Source organism: Alexandromys fortis, unplaced genomic scaffold (assembly GCF_014885135.2).
Source record: "Alexandromys fortis isolate MF-2015 unplaced genomic scaffold, M_Fortis_MF-2015_v1.1 scaffold_27, whole genome shotgun sequence".
In the NCBI taxonomy this organism is placed as follows: domain Eukaryota; kingdom Metazoa; phylum Chordata; class Mammalia; order Rodentia; family Cricetidae; genus Alexandromys; species Alexandromys fortis.
In genome coordinates, this window is record NW_026067952.1 from 2,832,066 (window position 1) to 2,858,437 (window position 26,372).

At 49.5% G+C, this 26,372-nt stretch overlaps 1 protein-coding gene across 1 annotated transcript; it reads right to left on the reverse strand.

Annotated features, from left to right (window-relative positions):
• Positions 1–1,150: 1,150 nt before the first annotated feature.
• Positions 1,151–14,781, reverse strand: Cd40 (CD40 molecule). Its single transcript, XM_050151288.1, has 9 exons — positions 14,670–14,781; positions 9,573–9,651; positions 9,157–9,282; positions 8,757–8,903; positions 8,308–8,401; positions 5,200–5,261; positions 2,677–2,766; positions 2,528–2,556; positions 1,151–1,721 (listed from the first exon to the last, which is right to left on the reverse strand). Exons 1-9 carry the CDS (start codon positions 14,718–14,720, stop codon positions 1,527–1,529), a joined length of 873 nt encoding a protein of 290 aa, XP_050007245.1. The 5' UTR covers positions 14,721–14,781; the 3' UTR covers positions 1,151–1,526.
• Between the last annotated feature and the right edge of the window lie 11,591 nt (positions 14,782–26,372).

Below are 26,372 nucleotides of genomic sequence, written 5' to 3' on the forward strand. Positions count from 1 at the left end.
TATCTCACCGCCCATCATGTCTACCCTTAGTCTCTTTTGTACATGTCTGATGATTTGTTTTTAATTCTATAAGCACTATATGAATCTACTGTCCTCTTGGAAATAATGAAGCATAGAAAACCCAACACACACACAAACCTGCCCACAGACCTCGTCACTCTTTAAAAAAATGAGTTCGTTTGTATTATGCATACAAGTGTTTTGCCTGTGTGGTATATATGTGCATCATATATGTTCAGTGCCCACAGATGTCAGAAGATATCAGATCCCCTGAAACTGTATGGTTGTAAGCCTCTATGTGGGTGCTGGAAACCAGACCAAGACCCTCTGTAGTAGTGGTCTCTCTAGACCCGCTCTCGCAGTTTGGGTTTCCAGAGCTTCATTTGGCATCTCTGTTTTACCCACACATGCGGTGTGTCTCATTCACAGTATCGAGGCTTGCCTTCCGTATCTATACAGACTGTATTCGAGCACACAGTGCAGCCTGCTTACATACTGTCATATAAATACTGTTTGAGGGTATGGAGGGTTTGTGAGCTTTGTTTGGTTGTTGTGGGAAGTTGCTGTTCTTTAGTGTTTGGATTTTGTTTGTTGTTGTTGTTGTTTTTAATTTTTCAAGACAGGGTTTCTCTGTGTAGCCTGGAACTCGCTCTGTAGACCAGGCTGGCCTTGAACTCAGAGATCCACCTGCCTCTGAGTCCCTAGTGCTGGGATTAAAGGCTTGCGCCACCACCCAGCTAGTGTTTGTTTTTTGAGGCACTGTCAAATCCTGTAGCTCAGGCTGCCTTGAATTCACTCTGTGTTCAAGACTGACCTTGAACTCCTGGCCCTCCTGCCTCCTCCTCCTCCTCCTCCTACTCCTCCTCCTCCTGCTGGGATTACACTCATGTACTCTTAGGGTTTGCACATACATGAATGCATGAACAGGTACCACAGAATGCCTGTGGAGGTCAAATGTCAACCCTCTGGATTTGGTTAGCTCCTTTTACCATGTAGTCCCAGGGAACAAAATCAGATAATCAGGCTTTGTTGGCAAGTGCCTTTACCAACAAAAGCCATCTTACCTGCCTGAGTATGTGTTTTAAAAAGCCATTTTTCTATCCATCATTCCACTACCTTTTTTTTTTGGCCCACCTGCTAGTACTTCTGAGATCCTGTTGTATAAATACATTACAGATTTATTTAGCCAGTCCCCTGCTGGTGGGCAATTGGGTGCCTTCTAACAACACAAGCCACAGAGGGATAGATTCTGGTGTCCATTGACTCCTTACAGAGAAAGTCTGCAGAGTACATTTCTGGATCCTGCACTGCTGCAATTGTCTGTGGGTATCGTTATCATCTGCTGGCCTGTGGACCCCTGGTGCCCAGGTTTTTCCTCCATCTTCAGAAGCAAGTCGAGGGATGGGATGGCAGTGGGGCAGGCTTGACAGTTAACTGCACTGGGCTGCGTCTTTGCCCCTTTCAAATCTCAAACGTCAGCAGTCGTCGGAGTCGGGCCCTTGTCCTTGTGCCCCAGCTCCAGAATCTCAGACCAGGTGCTTCAAGTCCACGCTGCCTGTCAGCTGTCTCTCCTGCACTGAGATGCGGCTCTCCTTGCCATCCTCCTGTGCGACAGGCTGACACCCATGCAACGTCTCCTGCACAGGAGCTGCAGTGTTGTGGCCAGGATAATAGTCCGTTGTCTCCACAGGTCCTTGCTGTCCAAGATCGGGGGATAAGGCCTGGGGAGCCAGGGTGTGCAATCCAAGATCATCCCTAGCCACAGAGCCATCCTGCCCCTGAGGAGGGGAATCCTCCTCCAAGTCCCTTCCCCTTGTGTGTGTGGGGGAGGGGGGAGTATCAAAGCTGATTTCTTGGATACCTCCTGCCCCCTGCTGGACACGTGAAATTTGGCAGGAAATTTCCAGAGTCAGAGCCAGTCAGTGGAAGAAGCTGCCCCTTTGGTTCCACCTACTGGCCCCTTAAGGCGGGACTCCCCTATGTTCAAGGAGGAAGAAAAGCATGGGCTTTCCAGTGGTGCCCAGTTCCTCCCAGTGGGGAAGTGACTGGGTTGGAGGAAGAAATGAAGGCCGTGAGTCAGGGTTAGAAAGGGGTAAGAGTAACTGACTGTCACCTTACTGGCCCCAGGGACAGACCCTGAGCCCGTGTTTCTCTGTGTGTGTGTGGGAGGGGGGAGTATGAAGGGGTGTACATGTACATGTGGAGTGTGATGTTGGGTGTATGTGCACACACCCATGTATGCACTAATGGTGGTCACGCTCAATCTTATTAGCTGAGTTAGGGTTTCTTTCAAAACCTGGAGCGCCTCATGTCAGCTAGACTGGCTGGCTAGCAGGCTCTGCATGCCCACTTCCCCTGCCAGCACTGGCCTCACAGGCTGTTTTCACGGGTACTGGGTCTAACTTCAGGTTCCTGTCCTTGTGTAGCAAGCACTTTGCCCACTAAGCAGTAGCCTGTCTCCCCGCACGGTGAGCTTCCCTACCAGCCCACTATCTCTTCCAGCTTCTCTCCCTCCACAATAGCTTACCTTATCCTCGGGTTCCTTGACCCTCTTTTCTAGAAAGAAAAAGAAGAGGTGGGGCATTGGGAGGGCAGGTTGGGATCAAGCACTGGCTGGTTCTGCAGGGCTGAGTCCTCCCCCTCTCCCTCCCTCCCTTTCCCCACCTGGGCACTCACTGATACAGAAAGACATCACCACGAAGATGGTGATGAGGATGGCCATCACGATGGGAATGACCAGAAGGGCTCGCATCCGGGGCTGCAAACCTGGAGAGAAAGACCTGAGTGGAGCCACTGGCCAGTGTGCCCACTCCTCGTCCAAAGCAGCCACATCCTCTAGCATCCGGACCTCCTGAAGTCAGAGCTTTCCCGCACTCACGTTGTGGATGATGTTGCCATTAGGGGACCTTTTCAAATGCTTTGTGGTACTTGCCAATGTTTATGAATTGAGAGATTCATATTTTGGGGGGGGATAGTGTATGTGGGTCTGAGATATGTGCAGGTGTGTGCATCTGTGAACACATTCAGAGGCCAGAGGAGGATGCAGGTGTCCTGCTCTGTCACATGTCACCTTCTGCTACTGAGACAGTCTCTCACTGAGCCTGGAGCTAGTCTGGCAACCAACAAGTTACTTGTGTTACTGAGAAGTAATTCTCCTTCTCAGTCCCGCCCCCTCCATAGCACTGGGGTCAGAGCTCATGCTTGCACAATAAACACACTTTTAAGGGCTGGAGAGATGGCTCAGTGGTTAAGAGCATTGCCTGCTCTTCCAAAGGTCCTGAGTTCAATTCCCAGCAACCACATGGTGGCTCACAACCATCTGTAATGGGGTCTGGTGCCCTCTTCTGGCCTGCAGGCATACACATGGACAGAATATTGTATACATAATAAATAAATAAATATAAAAAAATAAATAAACACACTTTTAAGTCATCACTCTTGAGCTTGGGAGATTCCAGGTGGGAGGACCAGGCCCCAATGAGCCAACTTCCTACCTGGCACCAGCTGCGTGGCGAAGGGAAAGCCCAACTGCCTGCCTGTTTCTCACACCCCCTGCTCTGTTCCCTATGCTGCGGCTGTTCAACTCTAGTGTCTACATTGTTAACATCTACTAGGGAAGTGTGCAGGAGAGAGGTGCTGTATCTCTTGTGTCTACATTGCAACAAATTCAAAGCAACAAATAAAAAGACCCAAAGGCAGGTGGCCTCAGAGGCAAGGGGTGGCAACCACTTCCCCCACAAAAATTACGGAGACACAAAAAAATTTAATCATCAAGGTTAGGTCCTCTTTGAGACAGGGTCTCACTAAATGGCTCAGGCCGGCCTTAAACTTGGTGTTTTCCATTCATTCATCATGCCCCTGAGTGCTGGAACTGGAGGCCTGTATCACCACACCCACCTGTTAGGTAGGGAGGCAAACACCAGTAGAACAAACACTGGCTCATAGGTGGCTACCTGGCTTTTAAATAAACTCATATTGGAGCTGGGTGGTGGTGGCGCACGCCTTTAATCCCAGCACTTGGGAGGCAGAGGCAGGCAGATCTCTGTGAGTTCGAGGCCAGCCTGGTCTACAAAGCTAGTCCAGAAGAGCTGTTACACAGAGAAACCCTGTCTCGAAAAACTAGTATTGGAACCAGGGCCAAAATTAGCATGATGTAGGCAGGGTCATGTTGTCAAGGCAGCACCTATCTTGATTTTAAAATCTGCTCTTTTGTTCATCATAGGTTTTCTGTTTTTACATCTGTTTTTGTTTTTTCTAGTATATCAAAGTGGCTTTTCTCTCTTGCTTGCTGTCCTTTTACAATAGTTTGTTACGTGTTACATGTTACGTGTTACATATGAGCTCAAGTGCTTTTCTCACTCCTTTCCAGGAGAACAAAGTCAATCTTGAGAAAAAGCAATGGGACTGTATTTTTATTTTCCTTTTCTTTTTGGCACTGGGGACCTAATTTAGGATCTCACACATGCTAGACTAGTGTGGGGGTCTAACCCAGGACCTCACACATGCTAGACTAGTGTGGGGGTCTAACCCAGGATTACGCACAGGCTAGACTAGTGTGGGGGTCTAACCCAGGACCTCACACATGTTAGACTAGTGTGGGAACCTGGGTTGTCAGGATTGCACAACAGGAACTTAGGTTCCTGAGCCATCTCAGTAGCGCTCTTTCCACTTTCTGTCGAGACAGTGCCTTCCCAAGCTGCCCAGGCTAGCCTGGAACTGGCAAAGTTCTTGCCTCACTTTCCTGAGGTGCTCTGTTGACAGGCCCGCTCACCAGCCCTGACGCTCTTGCCCCTCTCTTTCCTCACTCACACAGTGACAGCCTCGTCTCTGTTGTCTGCGTTTGTAATCCAGGCAGCTGGTGGAGCGTCTCAGCCTAGCACCCAAACCGAGGCTAACAGGCAACAGAGTCACACAGTGTAGCCACACCTCAAGTGCGGGGCAGCAGAACAGCGCTCACCATTTCCAAGTGGCAAAATTCCACACCAGGTACTCACAACACATGAGTAAGGGAGGGGCTGCCGTCAACCCATTTCACAGTCGAAGACACTGAGGCTCACACAGGGAATGTGATGCCTCATCCAGCTCCCAAGACCAAAGCTGAAGTACTATTCCCCAAACTGCCTCTCATTCTCACTCCTACCCCAGTGTTCCTGTGATCTCCCCCTTCAGTCCACCCTTCCCAGTCTCCCCTGGACTCACCACAGACAACATCAGTCTCATTCGTCCCTTCCTGTATAACCGTCATCTTTTCGGCCTCACAGCTGCACAAAGACACAAATGTACACATGTATGTGCATGCACACACGCATGCAGGGAGGGAGGGAGGGAGAGAGTGGGAGGGAGAGACACAGAGAGAGACAGAGAGAGTGTGTGAGACAGAGAGAGAACAGGGCTCCCCAAACAGAACTTCCAAGTCCAGAGGAGTCTGCCAGTGAGTGGCAAGTCCACGTTCACTGAGTATGTGACTTACACTACAGCATCCTGAGTTGGTCCTTAAGGGAAGGACGGGAACACACAAGTGGAAGGGAAGGTTACTGCCCACATTGAAGGAGGGATAACCAAGGGTGTGGATGATGAGGGTCAAGCTTTGTGGTAAGGGCTAAAACTGAGAGGGCCTTGTTCCAAGGCAGGACCCTCAAGGCAGGAATAGGAGGAGATGATTGGCCTACAGTGGGGCTTCTCAATCTCGGCACCCAAAGGTGTTTTGCACTGGAAAATGTTCCAAGCTTTCTAGAATATTTAAAAGTGCCTCTCTCTCCACTAGCTAAATGCCAGGAACAGCCCCCTAACCAATGATGGCATCTGAAAGATGGACCAGATACAGCCAATGACCCACAGAGAACAAAACTGGTCCCCTGTTCAGAAGCTCTGGTTTAAGTGCCTTCGGGGAAGATTTCACTATGAAGGCACTGAAGAAAGTGAAAGTTGGAGCCTGGCACGGCAGGACTAGTGTGTCAGGAGGGAGTCAAGTGGGGGTCACTTGTGATGGCCTGCTCCAGGCAGCTCAAGAGTGTCCTTGGCACCCAGGCAGACTACCTAACTAGAAAGAACTGCTCCCAGACCACACGCGAAGGTATTGCAGAGAAACTGCCCCCAGGCCACTCATGGAGGTGTTGCAGAAGAACTGCCCCCAGGCCATAGAGGAGGCTTGCAGGAGAAGGCCAGCCAGGGGTGGAACAGGAGTGGAGGAGATATGAGATATGGGATGGGTATTCCTGGGAGAAGTGGGCAGAGGGGGACGTGGCAGAGGAAAAGCCAGAGCAGTGGAAGGGGAACTTCAGAAAAAGCATGTGCTTTAGCTGTGTGAGAAAAACACTCAGCACCTTCATCTGAAGCCTCCAGAGAGGAGGGGCATTCCAGCTCCAGATAGGAAGCTGAGGGTCCCACACATGCTGAGGCAGATTAGGGGATCCCCAGAGGAAGATCAGAAGGGCCCCAAAAGGTACAAAGTTGAAACAGCACACACCAGCTAAGTGAGGCAGCGTGGTGGGGGCACATTGGACTCCGATACAGGAACCTATGATCAGCCAATACCCATCAGTGGACGCTGACGAGTGCCTGCTTGCAGATGGCACCATTCCAAATGCAGGAGACAGAGCGGGGTCGGAGCGGGGGGCTACAACTCTCTATTTATGAAGTTGTTAGGGGCTGGGCAGTGGTGGTACATGCCCAGCACTCAGGAGGCAGAGGCAGGCAGATCTCTGTCTGTGAGTTTGAGGTCAGCCTGGTCTACGAAGCAAGTTCCAGGACAGCCAGAGGTATTACACAGAGAAACTCTATCTCAAAAAAGAAAAGAAAAGAAAAGAAAAGAAAAGAAAAGAAAAGAAAAGAAAAGAAAAGAAAAGAAAAGAAAAAGTTTGTTAGCCTTTGGGAACTGTGAACTAAGTACAGATAGCCAACCACAACTTGTATAAGAGGTCATGGGGGAGCATATGTGTCCAGTGTTTCCTTGTTTACTAGTAGACTCTCTGGGAAGGAGGACTGAGGAAACAGCCTGCAGGAGGCGTTTGCCCGGTTAAAAAGATAATGGGGCATGTAGTTAAGGGTCTTACCAAGCAGGAGACTTAGAAGCAAAAGAATAAACTGTGCTCAGGGGTGCAAATGCAGGGTGCAAGGAAGAGTTAGGGGACCACAGCTAGACCCCAGTCCGACACCAAAGTGTCAAGGCTTCCTCCCAGAGGCAGCGGGGAGCAGCACCCTGATCCAAAGGGGCTACAGACGCTCACAATGACAATATGATCAGAATCAACCAAGGGGGGCACCAGAGGCAGGGAGCCTGTGAGGGGACAATGCTATCACCACACCACAGTGATTGAGGCCCAAGTTGACTGCACTAGAGGAAAAGGAGGTGAACTCCCAAGATGCCCATACCAGACCTATGGACCTGACTGAAGTGGAGGGGAAGCAAGAGTGGGCGGCTCACTGTGACTGCCTGGAGCCAGAATCTGCCTCTCACTTGGGGCTTGGCTAGGGGCCCACCCTGGATATACAGAGTCGGAGGTGTTGGTGAAGCATCACATTCAGGAATGGGACTTGATCATCTGGGGCCCAAACGACAGATCCAGGGGGAGATGGAACCATTGATGTAGATAAGAGAAGCTCAGGAGAGCCGGGGAAAGTGACTGGGGAGAAGAGAACCCAGACAAAGCAATAGAGAAGCAATGAAGACTCAAGAAGGGCTGGGGAGATAGATAACTCAGTGAGGAAAGTACTTGCCCTGTGAACAAGAGTTTGATCCTGAGAGCCCACATTTAAAAAAGAAATTCCAGACTTAGTGGCATGTGGTTGTAATCCCAGTGCTGGGGAGGAGACAGAGGGTCCGGACTCTGGCCAGGCAGCCTAGTCTACTTGGCAAGTTCCAAGCCAGTGAGAGACTGTCTCGAAACAAAAGAAAAAGGTGAACAATGCCTGAGGAACAATACCCCAGGTTGATAGGTATCACACACGTGCACACACACGTGCACACATAAATATGCATACATATATATGCACACACAGGAGTGTATACACATACATGCATGCACACACACACACACATGCACACACCAAGAAAGTGGAAGATCTGGCAAGGAACAGAAGAGGAGAGATGGGGGTGTCATGGTGCCTCAAAAGGAGAGACTTCAAGAAGTTAGAGAAATCAAGAGATTCTATTAACCAATCAGAGCAGGCAAGGAAAAGAAAAATGCAGGAAGTATCCCTTAGACCAGCCGCGAGGTCACTTTCACAAGTGAGTGTGGCCATGGGGGAGGGGACTGAAGGGCAGGCGGACCCACACTACTTTTGGTTAAGGAGAGGCAACTCTTATACCTTGTCCAAGGATGACACTTTTCAGAAGTCGATGACACACTGGAGAAGAAGCCAGCTGGGCAGAGTTCACACACAGTGTCAGCTGTCCCTGTGGCTGGGAGCGTGTGGGGAGGATGGATCAACAATCTCAATGGGCCACAGGATCTGAGTCCCAAGGGAGCCAGCAGACAGGCAGGGCAGGAAAAAACACCTGCCTTCAGCTCCTTGCCCCACGGCAGTGGCGGCACCCCCCCCCCCCAAGTCTGCAATCCAGCAGGGGTCTCCTCCCCCTTCCCCAGAAAGTTGCCCATAGCCAAGACCAGAACGCAAAAGAGAGGCAAGATGCCAGTCGGGGGTGGGGTGGGGGGTGAGTCTCTACCCCCTCAGCCTCTGAGGACCAAAGGCCGACTGCTGAGCCCCCAGTTCTTCCCTCCCACCCACAGAGCTGTTTCCCCAGGCAGGCCACTTACCCATCTGCTTAACTCCAAAGCCGGGGCCACAGGATGTGTGTGACACACATCTCATGCACTCCTTGCTGGTACAGTGTTGACCTTCCTTACAGGCACAAACGGTGTCTGTATCTGAGGTGCCCTCCTTCTCAACCTGGAGCCCATCATCTGAGCAGAGATGAGAAAGAAGAATGGGAACCCCGCCCTGACAGCACCAAGAACCCCACTTCTCACATCATCTCCTGTTTTCTTACACCCTCTTCCTACCACAGACTGCAATCACCTAACTTATTCAACAGCCCAGACTCAACCCAGACTTCCACCGGTGGGCACAGACCCGGGCTACTGAAGTCATAGGGATGCCTCTGTTGGGAATATTAAGCCAGTTCTCAAGTGCACCTCCCCGAGCAGCCCCACGCACTAGGTTCACAGTGTGTGTGCTGGTAACACCGTGTCTCTTTGTTCCACTTGTCCATGAATTCTCCTGAGCCACACAGGAGGCACTGGGTCTTGACGAGAGCCGAGCAGTGTTCCTCCAGTCTCTTTCCTGAAAAAAAGGCGGGGGGGTGAGGAAATGAGGCAGCTCAGGCCAGTTCTGTGAATCAGACCCTGTCACTAACCAGGTGGAAGGGAGCTTGGGAATGGGCATCTCAGACCCCACATGAGTAGGGAAAATGGAAGACCCAGGGCAGCCTGGGGCATTCTGGCATCAAGGAAGGGGCAGGGGGCACGAGTCGTTTTTAGGCTTGAGTTCACAGGTCATACATGGTATCGGCATCTGCCAGCAAACCGAGAGGGAAGGGTCTCAGGGTGGGGCTGGAGAGGCTGTCATCTCACCTGGCGGGCACAAGTCACAGCACTGACCATTGAAGAGGTACTGTTTGTCACCACATGCAGCACACAGTCCTAGATGGACCTAAACACAGAAGTGTGTAACCGGAAGGGATCTTTGGCAGGCATGTTGAAAGTTAGCCAAGGCACCGGCTGCGGCAGATGTGGAAATCCAAAGCAGAAAAGAAAGCCCCCACAGTATGTGGCATATTTGATTTTTTACTATATTGCCAAGTGGTGTGATTATAAAAAAAAAATAATACAGAGAGTCATTTTGCCATCTTACAAAGCAAGAACTTAGAACTCTGTAACCCAAATAGATCCACTTTACTCCTCAGTGCTCCTAAAGACCCAGCAGGAAGGGAATACTGGAGCACTTCCTGGAGTCCAAGGCTGCCGGCTCCAGCTGGCCTCAGCCCTTCTTCTAAGCACCACCATGGTCTCTATCCCCAGCTCCACACCATCTGAGGTCAGAAGGATAGGAATCAGTCTACGAAGGGCAACACTGAGCAGCAACGGGGCTGAGACACTGCGCGGGGCAGGTGCCCTCAGAGATCAGAAACACGAATCAGATACTCTTCAGAGCTAGACTTGCAGGGGGCTGTGAGCTGCCCAGCGTGGGTGCTAGGAACCTAACTCTGCAAGGGCCACACATGCTCTTAACTGCTGAGCCATCCCTCCAGCCTGTATGTGTGCTCCTTAAAGTCAGGCTAGATTTTAGGGTCCCACGGGGACAGAATTCAAAGCTCTCAGCAAGTCCCCTCTCCACTGACTGTTTCAATCTCACCGTTTCTGGGGTGACTGGGTACCACCCATGCTATGAACCGCGTCTTGCTAATTTAAACTTCTCTTTAACTGTAAATCTACTGTTGCCTTGAGAGAACAGCCAGTATCACTTCCTATAAATTAAAAGGAACCCTAAAAATACACGCAACAGACTCTCAACAAGATTAGTAAACCTCAGCTCCTAGCTGTACTTGCCTAGAGCCCTCTCCCTGGGCCTGTCTTGATTCTAGTTTTAAAAGGGGGATTAGCAAAGGCATTAACTAGCCAGGTGTGGGCGGTGCAGGCGTTAAACTCCCGGCAGAGGCCTCGGATCTCTGTGAGTTCAAGGCCAGCCTAGTCTACAAAGCGTTGGACAGCCAAAACCCTGCCTCAAAAACAAACAAACAACAACAACAACAACAAAAAAAAAAAACAGAAAAGAAAGGAGGGAAGGAAGGAAGGAAGGAAGGAAGGAAGGAAGGAAGGAAGGAAGGAAGGAAGGAAGGAAGGAAAGGTATTATGACCTGAGTTCAATCCCTAAGAACCACATAGTAGGAAAGATTGGCTCCCATAAATTGTCCTCTGACCTCCACGCATACCCTGTGGTACTCAAGGACACATGCATACATACATACATATGTGTAATTAAAATTAATTTTTTCAAAGTGTGAGAGTTTTTTTTAAAGAACTGTACAGTCAGGCTGTGTTTCGGTGTGTGTGCACACACGGTGCCCTGTTTGTGACTTGACGCAAGTGTGTGGAGGTCAGGGTACAATGTTGGTGTCAATCCTCACCTTCCACCTGTTTAAAACAGGGTCTCTTTGCTGTTCTCAGCTGCATATGCCCAGCTAGCTGGCCTGGGAACTTCAGGGGACTCTGCTGCTTCGCTGTAGGAGCATTAGGACTGCAGGCTTCTCCCGCACACACCTCACATGGGTTCCAGGGATGAACTCGGGTCACGGGCAACTGCTTCAGCCACTGAGCTTTCTCCCTGGACTGGTACTTGGGAACTTATGTGAGTTTTTTTTTTTTAAAGATTTTAAATTTTTTTTAGATTTATTTATTTTATGTGTATGACTGTTTAGCCTGCACTGGTGTGTGCCTGGTGCCCTTGGAGGCCAGAAGAGGACACTGGATCCCCTGGAACTGGTGCCAAAGATGGCTGTGAGCCACCCTGTAGGTGCTGGAGAACTGAATCTGGGTCCTGTGCAGGAGCAACAAGTGCTCTAACCATCTCTCTAACCAAAAGGTTTGTTTTATTTTGATTATAGGTAGATATGCATGTCTAGATCTGGTTATGTGCATGTGTGCCGGCAGGTACCCTCAGTGTTCAGTAGAGCGAATCAGAAACTCCTTGGAGCCAGAGTTGCAGCCCCAGCTCCAGTGTGGGAGCTGGAAAGCTAACCCCAGCCCTCCACCAGGGCTGCACATGCTCCTAGCTGCTGAGCCAGCCCTCCAGCCCTCATGTGCATTCCTTAAAGTCAGGCTGCACTTTACAAACAACCATGGCTAGGGTTGCAGGGCACTCGCCTTTGAGGATGAGAGGAGTCATTCTGCAACATAAACTAAGTCTCCTGCTTTTCTGAGGCTGTGTTTTCTCATCATTAAAGATTGGGTTTTATTATTTTATTCATGTGCCGGCCCAGGGCAGGTGCTAAGAACTGAACTTGGCAGCGTGTGCTCCGACCCGCTAAGCTATCTCTCTAGCCCTGTTTCATCACCTTTAAAATAGAATTACAACCCCTGCCCTGGAGGTTGGGTGGAGAATGTGATGGCCCAGCAGTCCACCGTGGTGGGTGCTCACAAAATAGCTTTAATCGGCACACACAGATGAGCGTCTGTCTGGGTGCCCTGCACCCTGGCAACTGACTGACTGGCCAGGAGTCAGCTGATGGGTTGCTCTCGTTCACCCTGGGTATCTGAGCAAATCACTTAATGAGACGCAGCTGAAACTCCTCCAGCCACACTGCATCCCCAGGCAGCACCTCGGCAGACTTCCCACCCTACTTCCAGAGAAGTGAAAGTCCTTGATGGCGCCTTGGAGCAAGTGAAAGAGACAACTTTCCTCTGACGCGCCAACCCCAGTTTCTAGTCTCCCCCAAAGTTCTCAGGGCCACAGCTTGGGACCCCTCGCCCTGTGAGTGTCAAGGTCAGAAGTCAGGCAGATATGGATTCATATCCATGTCGAGAGACTTTGGACGAACCTCGTCCCCTTCCCGAGCTTCATTTTGGTCGTCTGGGTAGCAGGAGTAGGGAGAAGTCAAACAGAGGCCGTATGCAATCTCTCTCCCAGCCCCGTGCATAGAAAGACCTCGCTAAATAGCACTTGCTATTTCTGCCAGTGCCCGGTTCCTAGCTGGAGCCCAGACTGTGGCTCACAAGGGCAGATGTTTGCCTTGGGTGGTCCAGGCTACCCTTCATCAGACCTTGGTTTTTTCCTCCATTCCTCCCAAAAGACCCTCATCCTCTTCTCACCCACTCTACCCTCCTCCTGCATCGGGTCTCCCTAAGAGCCATTGCTCAAGGTAGTGGTTCTCACCCTTCCCGACGCAGCGACCCGCTAATAAAGTTCCTCATGCTGTGGTGACCCTTAACCATAAAGTTATTTTCGTTGCTACTTCATAAGTATAATTTTACTGTTATGTAGTGTAAATATCTGTTTTCCAATGGTCTTAGGCGACCCCTGTGAAAGGGTTGTTTGATTCCCCCAAAAGGGTCGAGACCCACATGTTGAGAACCACCGGCTTAGCATGTAAATAAAAGCTTATAAGGAAGCTTCCTCATTTCCTCTCCTCTCCTGCTGCTGACCCTGACAGTTATCCTTGTCCAGGCCACATGTCAGAATCTACAGCCCTCTGCTGGAGACGTAGCTCAGTTCCTACAATGTCTGCCCTAGCACGCATGAAGCCCTAGGTTCCAGTCTAAGAGCCACATAAAACTGACCATGGCTATGCATGCCTGTAGTCCCAGCACTAGACAGAAATTCAAGGGCAGGAGAGATAGCTCAGTGATTAAAGTGCTTGCCACATAAGTGTGTGGACCATTGTTCAGATCTCCAGAAACACATGGAAATGCCAGGCATTTGTAGTGGCCGCCTTGTCATTCCAGCCTCACAAAGCAAAGATGGGGGATTCCCAAAGCAAGCTGGCTGGTGAGGCTTGTCATGTGGGGAGCTCTGGATTTGATTGAGACCCTGCCTCAATGAGTAAGGTTTCTGAGAATGACTCATGATATCAGCTTCATGCCCCACGTGCAAGAACACACACATACCTGGCAATTGTATACATACATACAAACCACATACACACACAACACAAGGGAAAAAAAGAAAGAAATTAAAAGTTATCCTCAACTACACAGCAAGTTTGAAGCCAACTTGGGTTAACTAAGATTCTCTCTCAACTCATAGTATGTGCTTAGGGCACTGAGGGTTCCAGCTGCAGAAAGCCAGGACTGTAACATGACACCTGCCCACGTGGGCAATTCGAAGTCAGCTGAAACACCTAAGTCCCTGTCTCCAACCAAAAAGGCTCTACAGTGCCTGAAAACATGGGGAGCCCAGCCAGAGGGGCGGGGCTGAGACTCAGGTGGTCAGGGGATTCCCAGCCTCCAGAATGAGGAACTGCAGACATACATTTAAACCAAAAGTGAATCAAGTTCTGGCTTCTGAAAATCCCGGCGATGTGCTTGGCTGGGTCTGAGCCATTCTGGTGCCCGGAGAAACCGAGGCTGGTCTCTTCATCCTGTCTTGGTTTCCACTGCTATTCCCCTGTTCTGGGCATCTCCTACGCCATCTTAAGTTCAAGAGGCAATGGCACCAACTTGGGAATTCCTCCTGGATTAGCTTGGCTAAAATCGCCTCTTCCCAAGAAAATGCCCCAGGGTCTTGTTCCCGCAAGATGCCCTAGAAGTAAAAGGGTTCAACTAGCTGGGAGAAGATAACCACTGTGGCAGGCATCTGTCCACAAAGGGAAAGTGACAGGAAACAAGCCAGACCCGCCCCTTCCCCTAGCCAGGCTATCTTCCTGTGCACTCTAAACCCTTTCCAGTCTCTGTGGCCAGCTCCTGAGCCCAGACTTGGATTGGATAAAGTTGTCCAGGCACCGCTGTGTAAGCATGCCCTCCCTACGCTCCCCCTGTGGACTAGCGGCACAGAACCCCAACCTTCTGGGAGGGGAAAGGGGCAGCCCACCTTATTTTACAGTCAAGACCAGGGAGATCTTGGCTGCCCTACTCAACCCTCCCCGCCTTTCCCCCCAAACCAGCTAGGAAGATCTTTTTCCCCCAAGTCCATCGCCCACTCTCAAATCCCTTGGGGTCGGGACCGAAGCCACTCACCGCTGTCAACAAGCAGCCCCAAAGCACGCACTGCCAAGGCAAAGACACCATAGCGGGTTCTAGCGGCCAGATCACAGAGCTTAGGGTGGTGCGCCTCCTAGTAACTCCGAAGTCTCGGCCAGGGGCCCCGCCCAGGAAGGGGGCGGGGTCTTCGTGCACCAATCGCGGAGGGCCTCTGGCTATGGCTAGTCGCAGAACTGGGATTCCCCCCCCCCCCCCCCCCCCCCCCCCCTCGGCCCCAGAGTCTAATCCCCCCCCCCCCCGGAGTTTAAGGGACGGACCAGCACCTAAGCTGCAGGAGGAAGCTTGGTCCCAAGGGTACCCCTTTCTCCACAACTCGGGACCCCAAGAGCCACCTATAGCAGAGCTAGGAACCCTCCTGTTTGCAAGGAACACAGGGGAGAAGGATTCCTATAGGGGCCAGAGGTGGGGAGCGCCACGGGTTACCCACAGTTCCCCCAATACCTCCGGGAATCTCCGCAGAACCGAAAGTGTCCCCAATAGGGACAGAGAGGTCTAAGGAAGTCCCCAGCATCGCCGCAAACCCAGAAAACGGGAAAGACCACTTTGGAGAGCTGGGAAGTAATTCAAGGAAATGAGTTCCCTACTCAGTTTCTCTTTCTTGAGAAGGAAATTCCCACGTGTAGGGGCAGAGCCCCATCCTCCCATCCATGCACGTCACCCACGTATTTCTGGCGTCTCTCCCATCCCAGCTCCATCTGGAGTCTGGAGACGGGTATGTACTGGGTGAACCAGCCTTTCGTAGGATCCCAGGACCCCTCCTATTCCTCCCTTTGGTGGGGGGTGCTCGGGAACAAGGATCTGAACTCTGGCCCTCATGCTTGCGTGGCAGGCACTTTACCTCCGGGGTCGTCGCCCCAGCCTGTCCATTATTCATCATATTCTCTCCTGCTCCTCCTCCTCCCTCCTTCTTTTCTCCTCCTCCCCCATGTCCTCATGGAGTATATGGGGGTCAGAGGACAATGCAGGGGAGTTGTCTCCTTCCACCACGTGAGACCCATATCTCAAACTTAGGTCTCCAGGCTTCATAGGCAGTGCCTTTACCCCACACCCTCCACTACCACTGCTATCTGAACCAGGGTCAGCATTCTACTGTGCAGCTAGGGTGGCCGTGGGTTCTGGTCCAAGCTTTGGGCCTGATGCACTGAGTTCACTTGAGCAGCAATTCCCTCTCTTCCCTTTCCCAGGAACTTGAACTAGATGGTGCTTGGGATGTTGATCCTCCGCAGGCTGAATGTCCAGGCCATGCAGAGAGGCCAGGCTGCAAAGAAAAAGGAAGGTGGGATGGGAAAGGAAAGGATAACCCCAGCCTTGGGGCCTGTCTTGCTTGCTGTTCTATTGCTGTGAAGAGACCATACATACCAAGGCAACTCTTACAAAAGAAAGCATTTAATTTGGGGACTTGCTTGCAGTTTCAGAGGGTTCGTCCATGACCATCGTGGTGGGAAGCAGACAGGCATGGCCCTGGAGCGGTAGCTGAGAGCTTTACCTCCTGATCCATAGGCAGCAGGTGGCAGGCAGGGTGCTCTGGGCCTGGCATGGGCTTTTGAAATCTCAAAGCCCACAGTGACACATCCCCTCCAAGAAGGCTACACCTCCTAATCTTCCCAAATGGTTCCATTAACTGGAAACCAAGCATTAAGACATATGAGCCTATGGAGGCTATTCTTGATGAAACCACCACAGGCCTTTTGCTACACAAAACACAGTAATAGCTTCATTTATCTTCATGCTAGACTTAGGAGTCCAGGGAGGAGTTACCTTTGCGGGGAGCACAGGCCAGGTGAACGGCTGCGGAGCATGCCTGGAGGCCGGGTTCTGCTGCAGTCTTCTCCGTCTGGAACCTGTCCTGTCTCTGTCACCTCTGCCACTGTCCTATCTCAGGGTGAGTATGTGAACAGGTTGTCACTTCTCTCTCGGAAGCAGCCCTCATCACAAAGAAGATGGCAAAAGGGGCACAACTCTGGAAGCCTCAAGACTGACCTCAAACCACAGTGGCCCCTTAGGTAGAAAGGATGGTGATCACATACAAAAACGCCAGAAGCACTCAAATCGGGGCCCCTTGGTCTCAATTAAAGACACCCGAGATGAAGAGAAAATTAAACTATCTTTTTCTTTTTTATTCCCTTTGGAAGACAAGCCTGGTTTTCATTTCTGTGAATGGGGGCATTACTAGAAACTTCGGCTATTGCTTATTCCTTATTTGCTTGATTCCAAAATTGGGCCCTTCACAAAACTGCCTGGGGGAAGCCAGTACACAGAATTAAAACATTAATTATATTATATAAAACATATCATAGCGGCAATTAAAGCATCTTAAATTAATGTGTGAAAGAATAAATAGTAGCCTTCATGTTGCCCCATGGGGTGCAAACCAGACAAGATAAAGGGAAGATATTTCGGTTCACACACATCCCGAGGAGATGCTGGTGCCGAGGCTTAGAGAAAGAACAGAATCGCTGAGGCCTGGAGAAAGAACAGAATCGTGTTGGGCTGAGAAAGGCAAGAGGAGGGAGAGGGGTGGTGATATGCTTCCAGGGGAGGTGGCAATGCCAGCATCTCATCGAGGGAAGGGTCCAGATATAGAGGTAGGGCAAGGGGTGCTAGAAAGAACAGTGATCCACGATTTGGGGATCCTGGAGGAAATGGCCATTGTGAGGAGCAGGGGAAGAATGAATAGCTGAGGAGCATGTGTGGAGGTCAGGGGAGTCTGTGGCGTCACTATCCAAAGACCCAGCTCTGCTCCTGTCTTTTACTGAAAAATGTCCCTCCTCATCACTTAATATGTATCCCTTTTTGTCCCCTTTCTTACAAAGTATACTGTACTTACATGTACATGTATGTGCGTGCGCACGTGTGTGTGGTAAAAAGGGATATAAAGCTAATGCTTTTTTTCAAGGTTTAACTCTGTTACTCTGTTATGCATTTGACAGGGTTTGTGTGGTGAATAAGTGCATAAAAATATAATTAATAGTGAAAGTATAAAATCCAATGTGAAGCTGCATGACTTCAGAATGGCTCTTCTAACTGTATAGATGATGTTCATGGAGATGTGTAGACTCTGGGTCTGACTAATCTCACTACATGATGGTTTTTTTTATTTGCAAATTCATTACAATAAAGTTTTATTTTACAAAGAATATTAGCCATAGTGGCACATGCCTTGTATCCAGCACTCAGGAGGCAGAGGCAGGTGGATTTCTGGATTTCTGTGGTCTGTATAGCGAGCTCTCAAACAGCCAGAGCTACATAGTAGAATCCTGTCTCAAGAATTAATTAAAAATATCCCAGCTAGTATGCAAACCTGATTGTGTTCCCCAAGGTTTGCAGAGGCTCCCCAGGACTGTCACCTTCTAGTTTACGGGGGTACACTTGGCTTCCGAGTCTGCATCGCTAACCAGACCTCCACTTCATGCTCCACCTGTCCCACACTGTCACCTCCACCCGACGATACCTTCCCCTTGCCTGCTTTCGTCTCAGTCTTCGGTGCTGGAGTTCAGTGCACCTCCTCTGGGAGCTTATGTATGTCTCCCCCCCCCCCCCCCCCCCCGCCACCAATAACGCACTGGGGTGAGCACACCCACCTCCCCAAGCTCGCTCTCCTAGTCCCACAGCCAGTGGCTCAAGTGAAACTCAGCCCCACCATGCTGTACTTCAATTATCCTGTCTATTTGTGGAACCAGTGTGCCGAGGCGGCTCGACTCCGCGGCACGATAATGAAGCTCTCGCCCTAATCTCTGCCTCCAGCCATGCTCAGCCCAACTTCCCTTTTCTGTCCCTTAATGACATTTTGGGCAGATTGCATTCCTCTCGGATCACTTTCTGTAGCTAAAACCCCCATCCTCTGGCGTTCTATTCGCAAACTCAATTTAAATCTCATCTCATCTTCCTTGCTCATCCAAGGATTGACTTGAGCCAGAAAAAAAAAAAAAATTTGTCAGCTAGAAATAAAAAGCAGGGGAGGAGAAAGGGCTGACTGGGAGATGCACCCTGGTGCCTTCCCTGGGTTGAAATGGGAAAGGGGAAGGAGGAGAGGGCAGAAATACCCCTCCCTGGTGGAGTGTCTGGCCTTTGCAAAGTGTCTCTCCCTGCTGCTTGACCCCCTTGTCTGCAGTGGCCAAGTGTCGGCTTCCCGAGGGACACTGGGTAATTTTCATGGTTTCCCCCCTGGACAGTTCTCTGATGGGACGTTCAGCTCAGAGTTTAGCTTTCCTCTCTGGCCCTGCTACCTCCTGGAGGCTACAGAGAAGTCAGTCTACTTAGATCCTGACTACTGTGTACTGTGACTAATGTTCACTTGGCCCACAGGGACATTTTATCTGGGGTAGCTGCTCTGCCATGTGATTTCTGCCCGGATAGGCAGTGACCACTACTAGGAAGACCTCATGAGAGACGGCATCCCACATCCCCTTCCTAGAGCCGCCCTCAGTCTCCACGAGGCCCTTTGAGTCTCCTTCACCTCCACCTTTTCTACTGCACCCCCTGCCGTAATCGATAGAGCAAAAGACCTTCCCCTGCACAGGATTGTTAGTTAAAGCGGGCAACCGGGGTTGTGGCGAGTGGGTATAGCTCTGCCTCTTTCAGTAAAGCCATTGGGGAGATCTGGTTCCCCACAACCCAGACCCTTTTGGCTTTGCCAGCTGATTCCTCATGGAACTTCCACTCCATAACCTTTATAATGGCCATGCCTCACATCTGACCTGATTCCTAGAGAGAAGGGGATCAATGTTTTAGTCATTGCCTTAGTTAAGGTTCCTACAGCTATGGTGAGACAGCATGACCAAAAGCAACTTGGGGAGGAAAGGGTTTATTTGGCTTAAACTTCCACATCACTGTTCATCATCGAAGGAAGTCAGGACAGGAACTCAAAATGGGGAGGAACCTGGAGGCAGGAGCTGATGCAGAAGTCATGGAGGGGTGCTGCTTACTGGATTGCTCCTATGGCTTGTTCAGCCCGCTTTCTTAAAGAACCCAGGACAACCCCATCAATCACTAATTAAGAAGACGCTCTACAGGTTTGCCTACAGCCCCGTCATATGGAAGTGGCTTTAAAATTAAGGTTTCCTCCTCTCAAATGACTTTAGCTTGTGTCAAGTTGACATAAAACTATCAAACACAGTCATCTTCTGTTGCCCATCCAGAGCGCGGGCCCATGCTGGGTGTTGATGAAGCACTCATTGAGTAAATGCAAGACAATTAAGTAACACGTCTGAAGGAATCCATCAGGACCTACCTGCTTAGGCCCCACACTGGCTGCACGCCTGCCCATCTCTACTAGATGACTGGGTTCTCTAGCTGGAATTCCCAGACCTAAGTGTGTCCCCCAGATATTTCCCTAGAACTCGGCAGACTTGAGCTGGGATTTGTCAAAAGGAACTAAAACACTTAAGAAAGAACACAGTGAGAAATCTGGAAAACCCGAGAGTTAACAAAACCAAAGGTGCTTTGGCCAAGAGTCATCAGGATCTGGCTAAAATGCCTTGCTGGTCTGGCTGATTCTGCCCCCAAGACATGGGAACACAGCACTGAACCCCAGCAGCCTTCCGGAACTGGGGTGTCTGGAATAAGAGATGGATTTGGTGGTAGAAGAGGTGACTCGAGATTTTCTGTTATGATCTTAAGGTCTTCTACATCCTGGCTTCTGCCGGCCCCCCCCCCATGCCCGCTCACTAGGAACCTCCAGCCATCAAGCAGACTTTGTTCCTACCTCAGATCCCTGTCTGTGCACGCCCCCACATCACCATCATCATCATCTGTGACATCTGTGACCTCCTCTTCCCCAGTCAGATCTAAGACAGACGGTGTCTCCAAAGGAGGTCTATTTTGAGACCCTCACCTGAAAGGGAGTTCCTTCCACTGTCCAGCCCCTCCTGTTCCCCATACCGTCCTCGTGTATAAGAGCTCATGAAGTTAGATAGAAGAGAATGTTACTGGAAGGATGCTGGGCAGGAAGGCTGAAGAATCAGACTCAGGCCAGGACCCCAGGAGGTAGACTATGAAGGGAGAAGCTCTTACAGGCATCCCTGTGCTAGCCATTCCCCAAGACAGTCCCATGATGCCACCTCCTGTTCTTCAAACCCATGTTGGGTTCCTTTCTTCGGTGACTCACAGGATGTCACAAGGAGTTCAGAACATAAAACCCTGAGGTGGGGCTGGAAAGCTGGATCAGTCAGTGGCATATTTGCCCCCAAAGCATGAAGACTTGAGTTCAGATCCCAACACACGTGTGAAAAACCAGGTGAAAGCCAAGCATGGTGGCATGTGTCTTTAATCCTGTCACTGGGGAGGTAGCGGTAAGTGGATCTCTGTGAGTTCTAGGCCAGCCAGGACTACATAGCTAGAGCCTGTATCAAAATAATCAATGAAACAAACAAAACAATACAAACAAGGCAGTGTGTGTCTTATAATACCAGCGGTTAGGAACCAGAGGCAGGAGACTCCCTGGGGCTTGCTGGCTAATCTATCTAGCCAGATCAGGTTCAGTGAGAAAGCCTGTCTCAGAAAAATAAGATACAGGGGCTGGAGAGATGGCTCAGAGGTTAAGAGCATTGCTTGCTCTTCCAAAGGTCCTGAGTTCAATTCCCAGCAACCACATGGTGGCTCACAACCATCTGCAATGAAGCCTGGTGCCCTCTTCTGGACTACAGGCATACATGCAGACAGAATATTGTATACATAATAAAATAAATATTAAAAAAAAATAAAGGCATGTGCCACCACTGCTTGGCAAAAACTACCTATTTAAAAAAAAAAAGAAAAACGAAAAATAAGATACAGACAGGGCTGACAAGATGGTTTAGTGGGTAAAGGTACTTGCTGCCATGCCCAACAAGACGAGTTCGAGTCCCAGGACCCACACAGTGGAAGGAGAGAACCAGCTCCCGAAAGTTGCCTCTAAACTTCACACACACGTAGGGGCACTCTTGCTTGAGCATACACAATAAATAAACACAGAGATACATAAATGTAGTAACAAAGAATAAGGCCCAGAGTGATTGAGGGAGATACCTAAGATACATGATTTTGAATGTTATACAGCAATATTTTGCACTGATGAACACTCGATTCTAGGGTTACAGACACACACTGCCACATCTAGCTTTTTATGTGACTGTGCTGCGTGCCCACCACGTTACCCACTGAGCCATCTCCCCCAGCCCAGAATCACGCATTTTGATTCGCCAATGCCCCTGTAGAACATATTAATTCACTAAAGACATTATATTAAATAGGCAGTTCACATATATATGAAATGTTGCAGACCAAAAGTAATCCATTGTCCTATTCCAAAATTCAATCAATATTTCCATTTGTACATTTGTATTCACAGTGTAGTCCTAGCCTGTTGGTATCTCGGGAGTTCTCTCTCCCAAGGAAAGCATGAATCCCTGTTTTATAGTTTTCCTATATTATTATGCTGCGAACAGTGTTCCCATGATATTTTTATAAGAATTTTGATTATGTGTGTCTGTGCATGATATGTGCTCATGTGCAGTGCCTGTGGAGACCAGCAGAGGACATTGGATCCCCTGGGGCTGGAGTTATAGGTGGCTGTGGGCACCCTGACCTGGGTGCTGGGAACCAAACTTGGGTCTTCTCCGAGCGGTATGTGTTGATAACTACTGAACCATCTCTCTAGCCCCACAGTTTTCTTTATCTAGCTCTACCCTCCCCCTCCTCATGACATCCCATTGGGTATCATTCTACATGTTAAAGAATGTATTTGTTCTTTGCCTAAGCAAAATAAACCACTTCCCACTAAATAATGTATCACAGAAATCATTCCGAGTCAGTAGACACAGATCTACCGCTCCTGATTGAAATAATTGTGTGATAGTCTGTATGGCGAACTGGTCTCATCTGATTCAGCTGCTCTGCCGTGGACTCGCTTCCAGGTTTCCACTTCTGCATTGGGCACTGAGCAACACAGGTCCTTGATCATGTAGCTTGGGTATTTGTTCTCTGATGTCCACAGAACAGGGTTCTAGAAGAAATCTTCTATATGTAGAAAGTGCAAACAAATGTTTTCAAAATGCTTTGCAAGAAAAAAATTGAAAAACTCATATTTAAGAAGCTTTGGACTGCCAGGTGTGGTTATACACACCTTTAGTCCCAGCAATCCAGGGGCAGAGGCCAGCAGATCTCCCCAGCTCAAGGCCAGCCTGGTGTACCTAACTGTTCAAGGGAAGCCTGAGTTACATAATAAACCTCTGTCTCAAACAAAACAAAAGATACTTTTAAGAAACAGCCTTGGAGCCAGGACCTTTAATACCAGCACTAGGGGGGGCAGTGGATCTCTGTGAGTTTGAGGCCAGCCTGGTCTACAGAGTGAGTTCCAGGACAGCTAAGTCTACACAGAGAAACCCTGTCTCGAAAAACAAAACAACAACAACAACAACAAAAAAAAAAACAACCTTGAACTCTATTACTAAATGTTATCATTCATATATTTGTTAACTTGATGTATAACAGATATTGTTGCTTTAATTCATATTTTTCATTGTAGGGTTTGAGCGCTGGGGCCTCAGGACACGTCCTCAGTCTCCTTCCCATAGTGAAGCAGTTACTCAGGCTGGCCTGGAACTCATTCTGGAGCCCAGGAAGATCTTGACCTCATGATTCTGAGGAGCTGGGGTTACAGTTCTGCACTGCCAGGCCCAAAGAAGGTGAGTTCTTATGTTTTCTCAAATGTTTATCAGTCACGTGAACTTCCTTATCAATGAACTAACCATCCTTTTCCAGACAGTTGTCATTCAGTCTCAATTATTAATTCACTCAACCAGGGCACTGAGCAGTTAATGTGGGTCACGTGTTAGGGTTATAGTATTGATCGAGACAAGTCCCAGTGCTAATGAGTTCTTTGTATGCCATGGATATTAACCTTCTTCTCTGGCATTCGCGTCAAAAATCAGCTCAGATGTCTAGTTATGCCTCTGGGCACTCCCACAGGCATGTTCTGGCAGACCATACCATCTTAATTTCTGTTACAGGGTGTAAAATAGTATTGGGCTCCAGGCATAAAGAAGAGTGACCAACAACCCACCGTGTGGCACCTTACAGGTCCCCACCCTCAGGCCCTCCATCCACAGTGACCACTCTTCACCGTATCTGGAGCATCTGTGACCACTTGTTCTGAGGCCATTAATGGCTTCAAAAACATCCTCAGCTAATTCTGGATCGGAGCAGAACAGAAGTGCCAGCACTAAATGTCCCTGGAAACAGTCTTCCCCCATTGGCAGAGTTATAAGCCAGTGCCCTAAGTTCCTCAGCCCCTCAGGTAGGATGGCTAAGATTCCGCATCATCCTCCCAGTCAAGATGAAACCCCCAGTTCCCCATGATGTGAGCTGCTCATGGGCTCCCCTCCTGGAAACACTTCCTCTGGATGTTTTACTTGCTCAACTTCCTTTACAGCTTCCTGTCATCATCTCTTGCCGTGTGACAAAGCTTTTCCCAGGGAGATGAGACACACATGTCTACTTCTCTGACAACACACCAAGGTGCAGATACTACTGAAGTCCAACTTGGTAAACCATGAGTTTTGTTGGGATTACTTACAGAAATGTGGGGGATGGGTTACTTACGGGAGCAGAGATGACTCAAAGACAGCTGCATCACCAAAGCCCACCCTGTCATAGGTGACAGCTCACAAAAGTTGGGAACCTGGAACACACTGCGTGACCTGGAGGCACCTCAACAGCTGGGGCCCTTCCAGGGTGACTCAGCTGGTGGAAACCTCTCAGTCTTCATGGCTTTTCTTCTTGGAGTCTTTACAGCTCAGCCTCACTTCCTTTGAGAAGAACTCAGCTTTTATTGTAGACTGGGGAGGAGAGCTGGGGTCATCTAGAGAATCTGGCCAGTTTCAGGAACTTCCTGAAGCTATTTTGAGTTCTTAAGGAGCTTTCTGGCAGGACGGAATGTTTCCATCTCAGAGGACACCAATACACAACCGCCTCCCACATCAGTGAATGAACTCAGAGTTTTGCCTCCCTTTCCGATTTCGAGAGACAGCAGCTAAGATCCTTCCATGACAGGTGAGGAAACATGCAACAGGAGAGCATGGAGCTGAGAGTCATCACTGTGACCTCTGACCCCAGAGACATGGGTCCAAAACCACAGTGCTACTGACTGTATGGCCTCATCCTAACCTCAGTTTTCCCCTCTGTGAAATGAGTGACTATGACTACTGGAAAGACTGGCGTGTGTAGTTTCAGTATCATAATATCTAGCAAAAATGATATTAACCATTGATAATAATCATTTCAGGGGCTTCAGATAGCTCCCCCATGATCAATGGGCACTTAGTATTCTTATATCCATTTCAGAAGACTCCAACCGGCTCTCTAGGGACCAGGGATATTGCAGCCATGGGGTTTATGTAGTCCTGGAGTTTGAATATTCCTAGATATATTAATGTGTGGGCCCATCTGTGATAGCAGACACATTCCTATCTGCACCATCCAATATAATAGCTGTTGAGTAGACCTGGTGAATGTGGACACTAAACTGAGGAGGTGGATGTCTTTGTGCTGTCTGTATGTGTGTGTGTTTGTGTCTGTGTGTGTGTGTCTATCTGTGTGTGTGTCTTGTATGTTTCTGTGAGTATGTGTGTGTATCTGTGTGTATATCTGTGTTTGTCTGTGTGTATCTGTGTATGAATGTGTGTCTCTGTGTCTGTGTGTATGTGTTTGTCTGTGTCCGTGTGTCTCTGTGTGTCCATATGTATGTGTGTCTATGTGTGTATGCCCATATGTAGAGGACAGAAGACAACATGTGGTGTCATCCTTAGGAAACCAATCTAGCTCCCTTGAGACAGGGTCTCTCACTGACCTAAGGCTCACCAGATAGGTGAGACTGGCTAACCAGCAAGCCCCAGGGACCCCCTGCCTCTGCCTCCCCAGCACTGTGTGTACAAGTATGTGCTATCACAGCCAGCTTTTCCTTGTATGTTCTGGGGATTGAACTGAGGCTCCTGCATGTGTGTAAGGCAACCAGTGGTGGCAACCTAGTCCAGCTTTTGCTTTTAACATGTAGCTGGTATGTACCACCACATCTAACAGCCCCAGGCTAGAGAAAGAGGTTGGGCGGTGGTGGACAAAACCTCTCAGCTCTTCTCTTCCCCCTGCTCTCTTGCCTCCTTGTTTCTGTCTCAGCCTGAGCTATTCACTCCCCTCTTTGGAGGGCTCTGCCTCTCTTCTTTGTATGTGACAGGTTCCACGGAAGGAAGCAGCGGGGACTGTGACAAGCGCCGTATTTTCATACACGCCGCAAGGTGAGACAAGCGCCTTGGTAACCTCTGAACTGAAAGACAAGATGAATACCACTATAAATACAGCTGAATAGAGATTTGCTTTCAGATGGCTCCCATTGTTCCCTCTTCCGCAGAGTGTTCACGCTGAGACAATTCCCAGCTTCTCAGATCCTCTCTCGTTATAAAACATCACATTACCTCATTTTCATCTCGTTACATTCACAGGTCACAAGGCTGCTTTCATCCTCGCGGAGTTCATCATTAATGGTTGCGAAATAATGCTGCTTTCTGTTTCAGCAGGAGCCCAACAGAGAGCTTCCTACTTGGGAATTCTTTTATCCCCCACTTCCTACTTTTGACTCTCTCGTCTAAACAATGGGGGCTAATGGAGTTCTCTGTCTGCTAGTGTGCATTTCCCATCAGCCAGGATGCT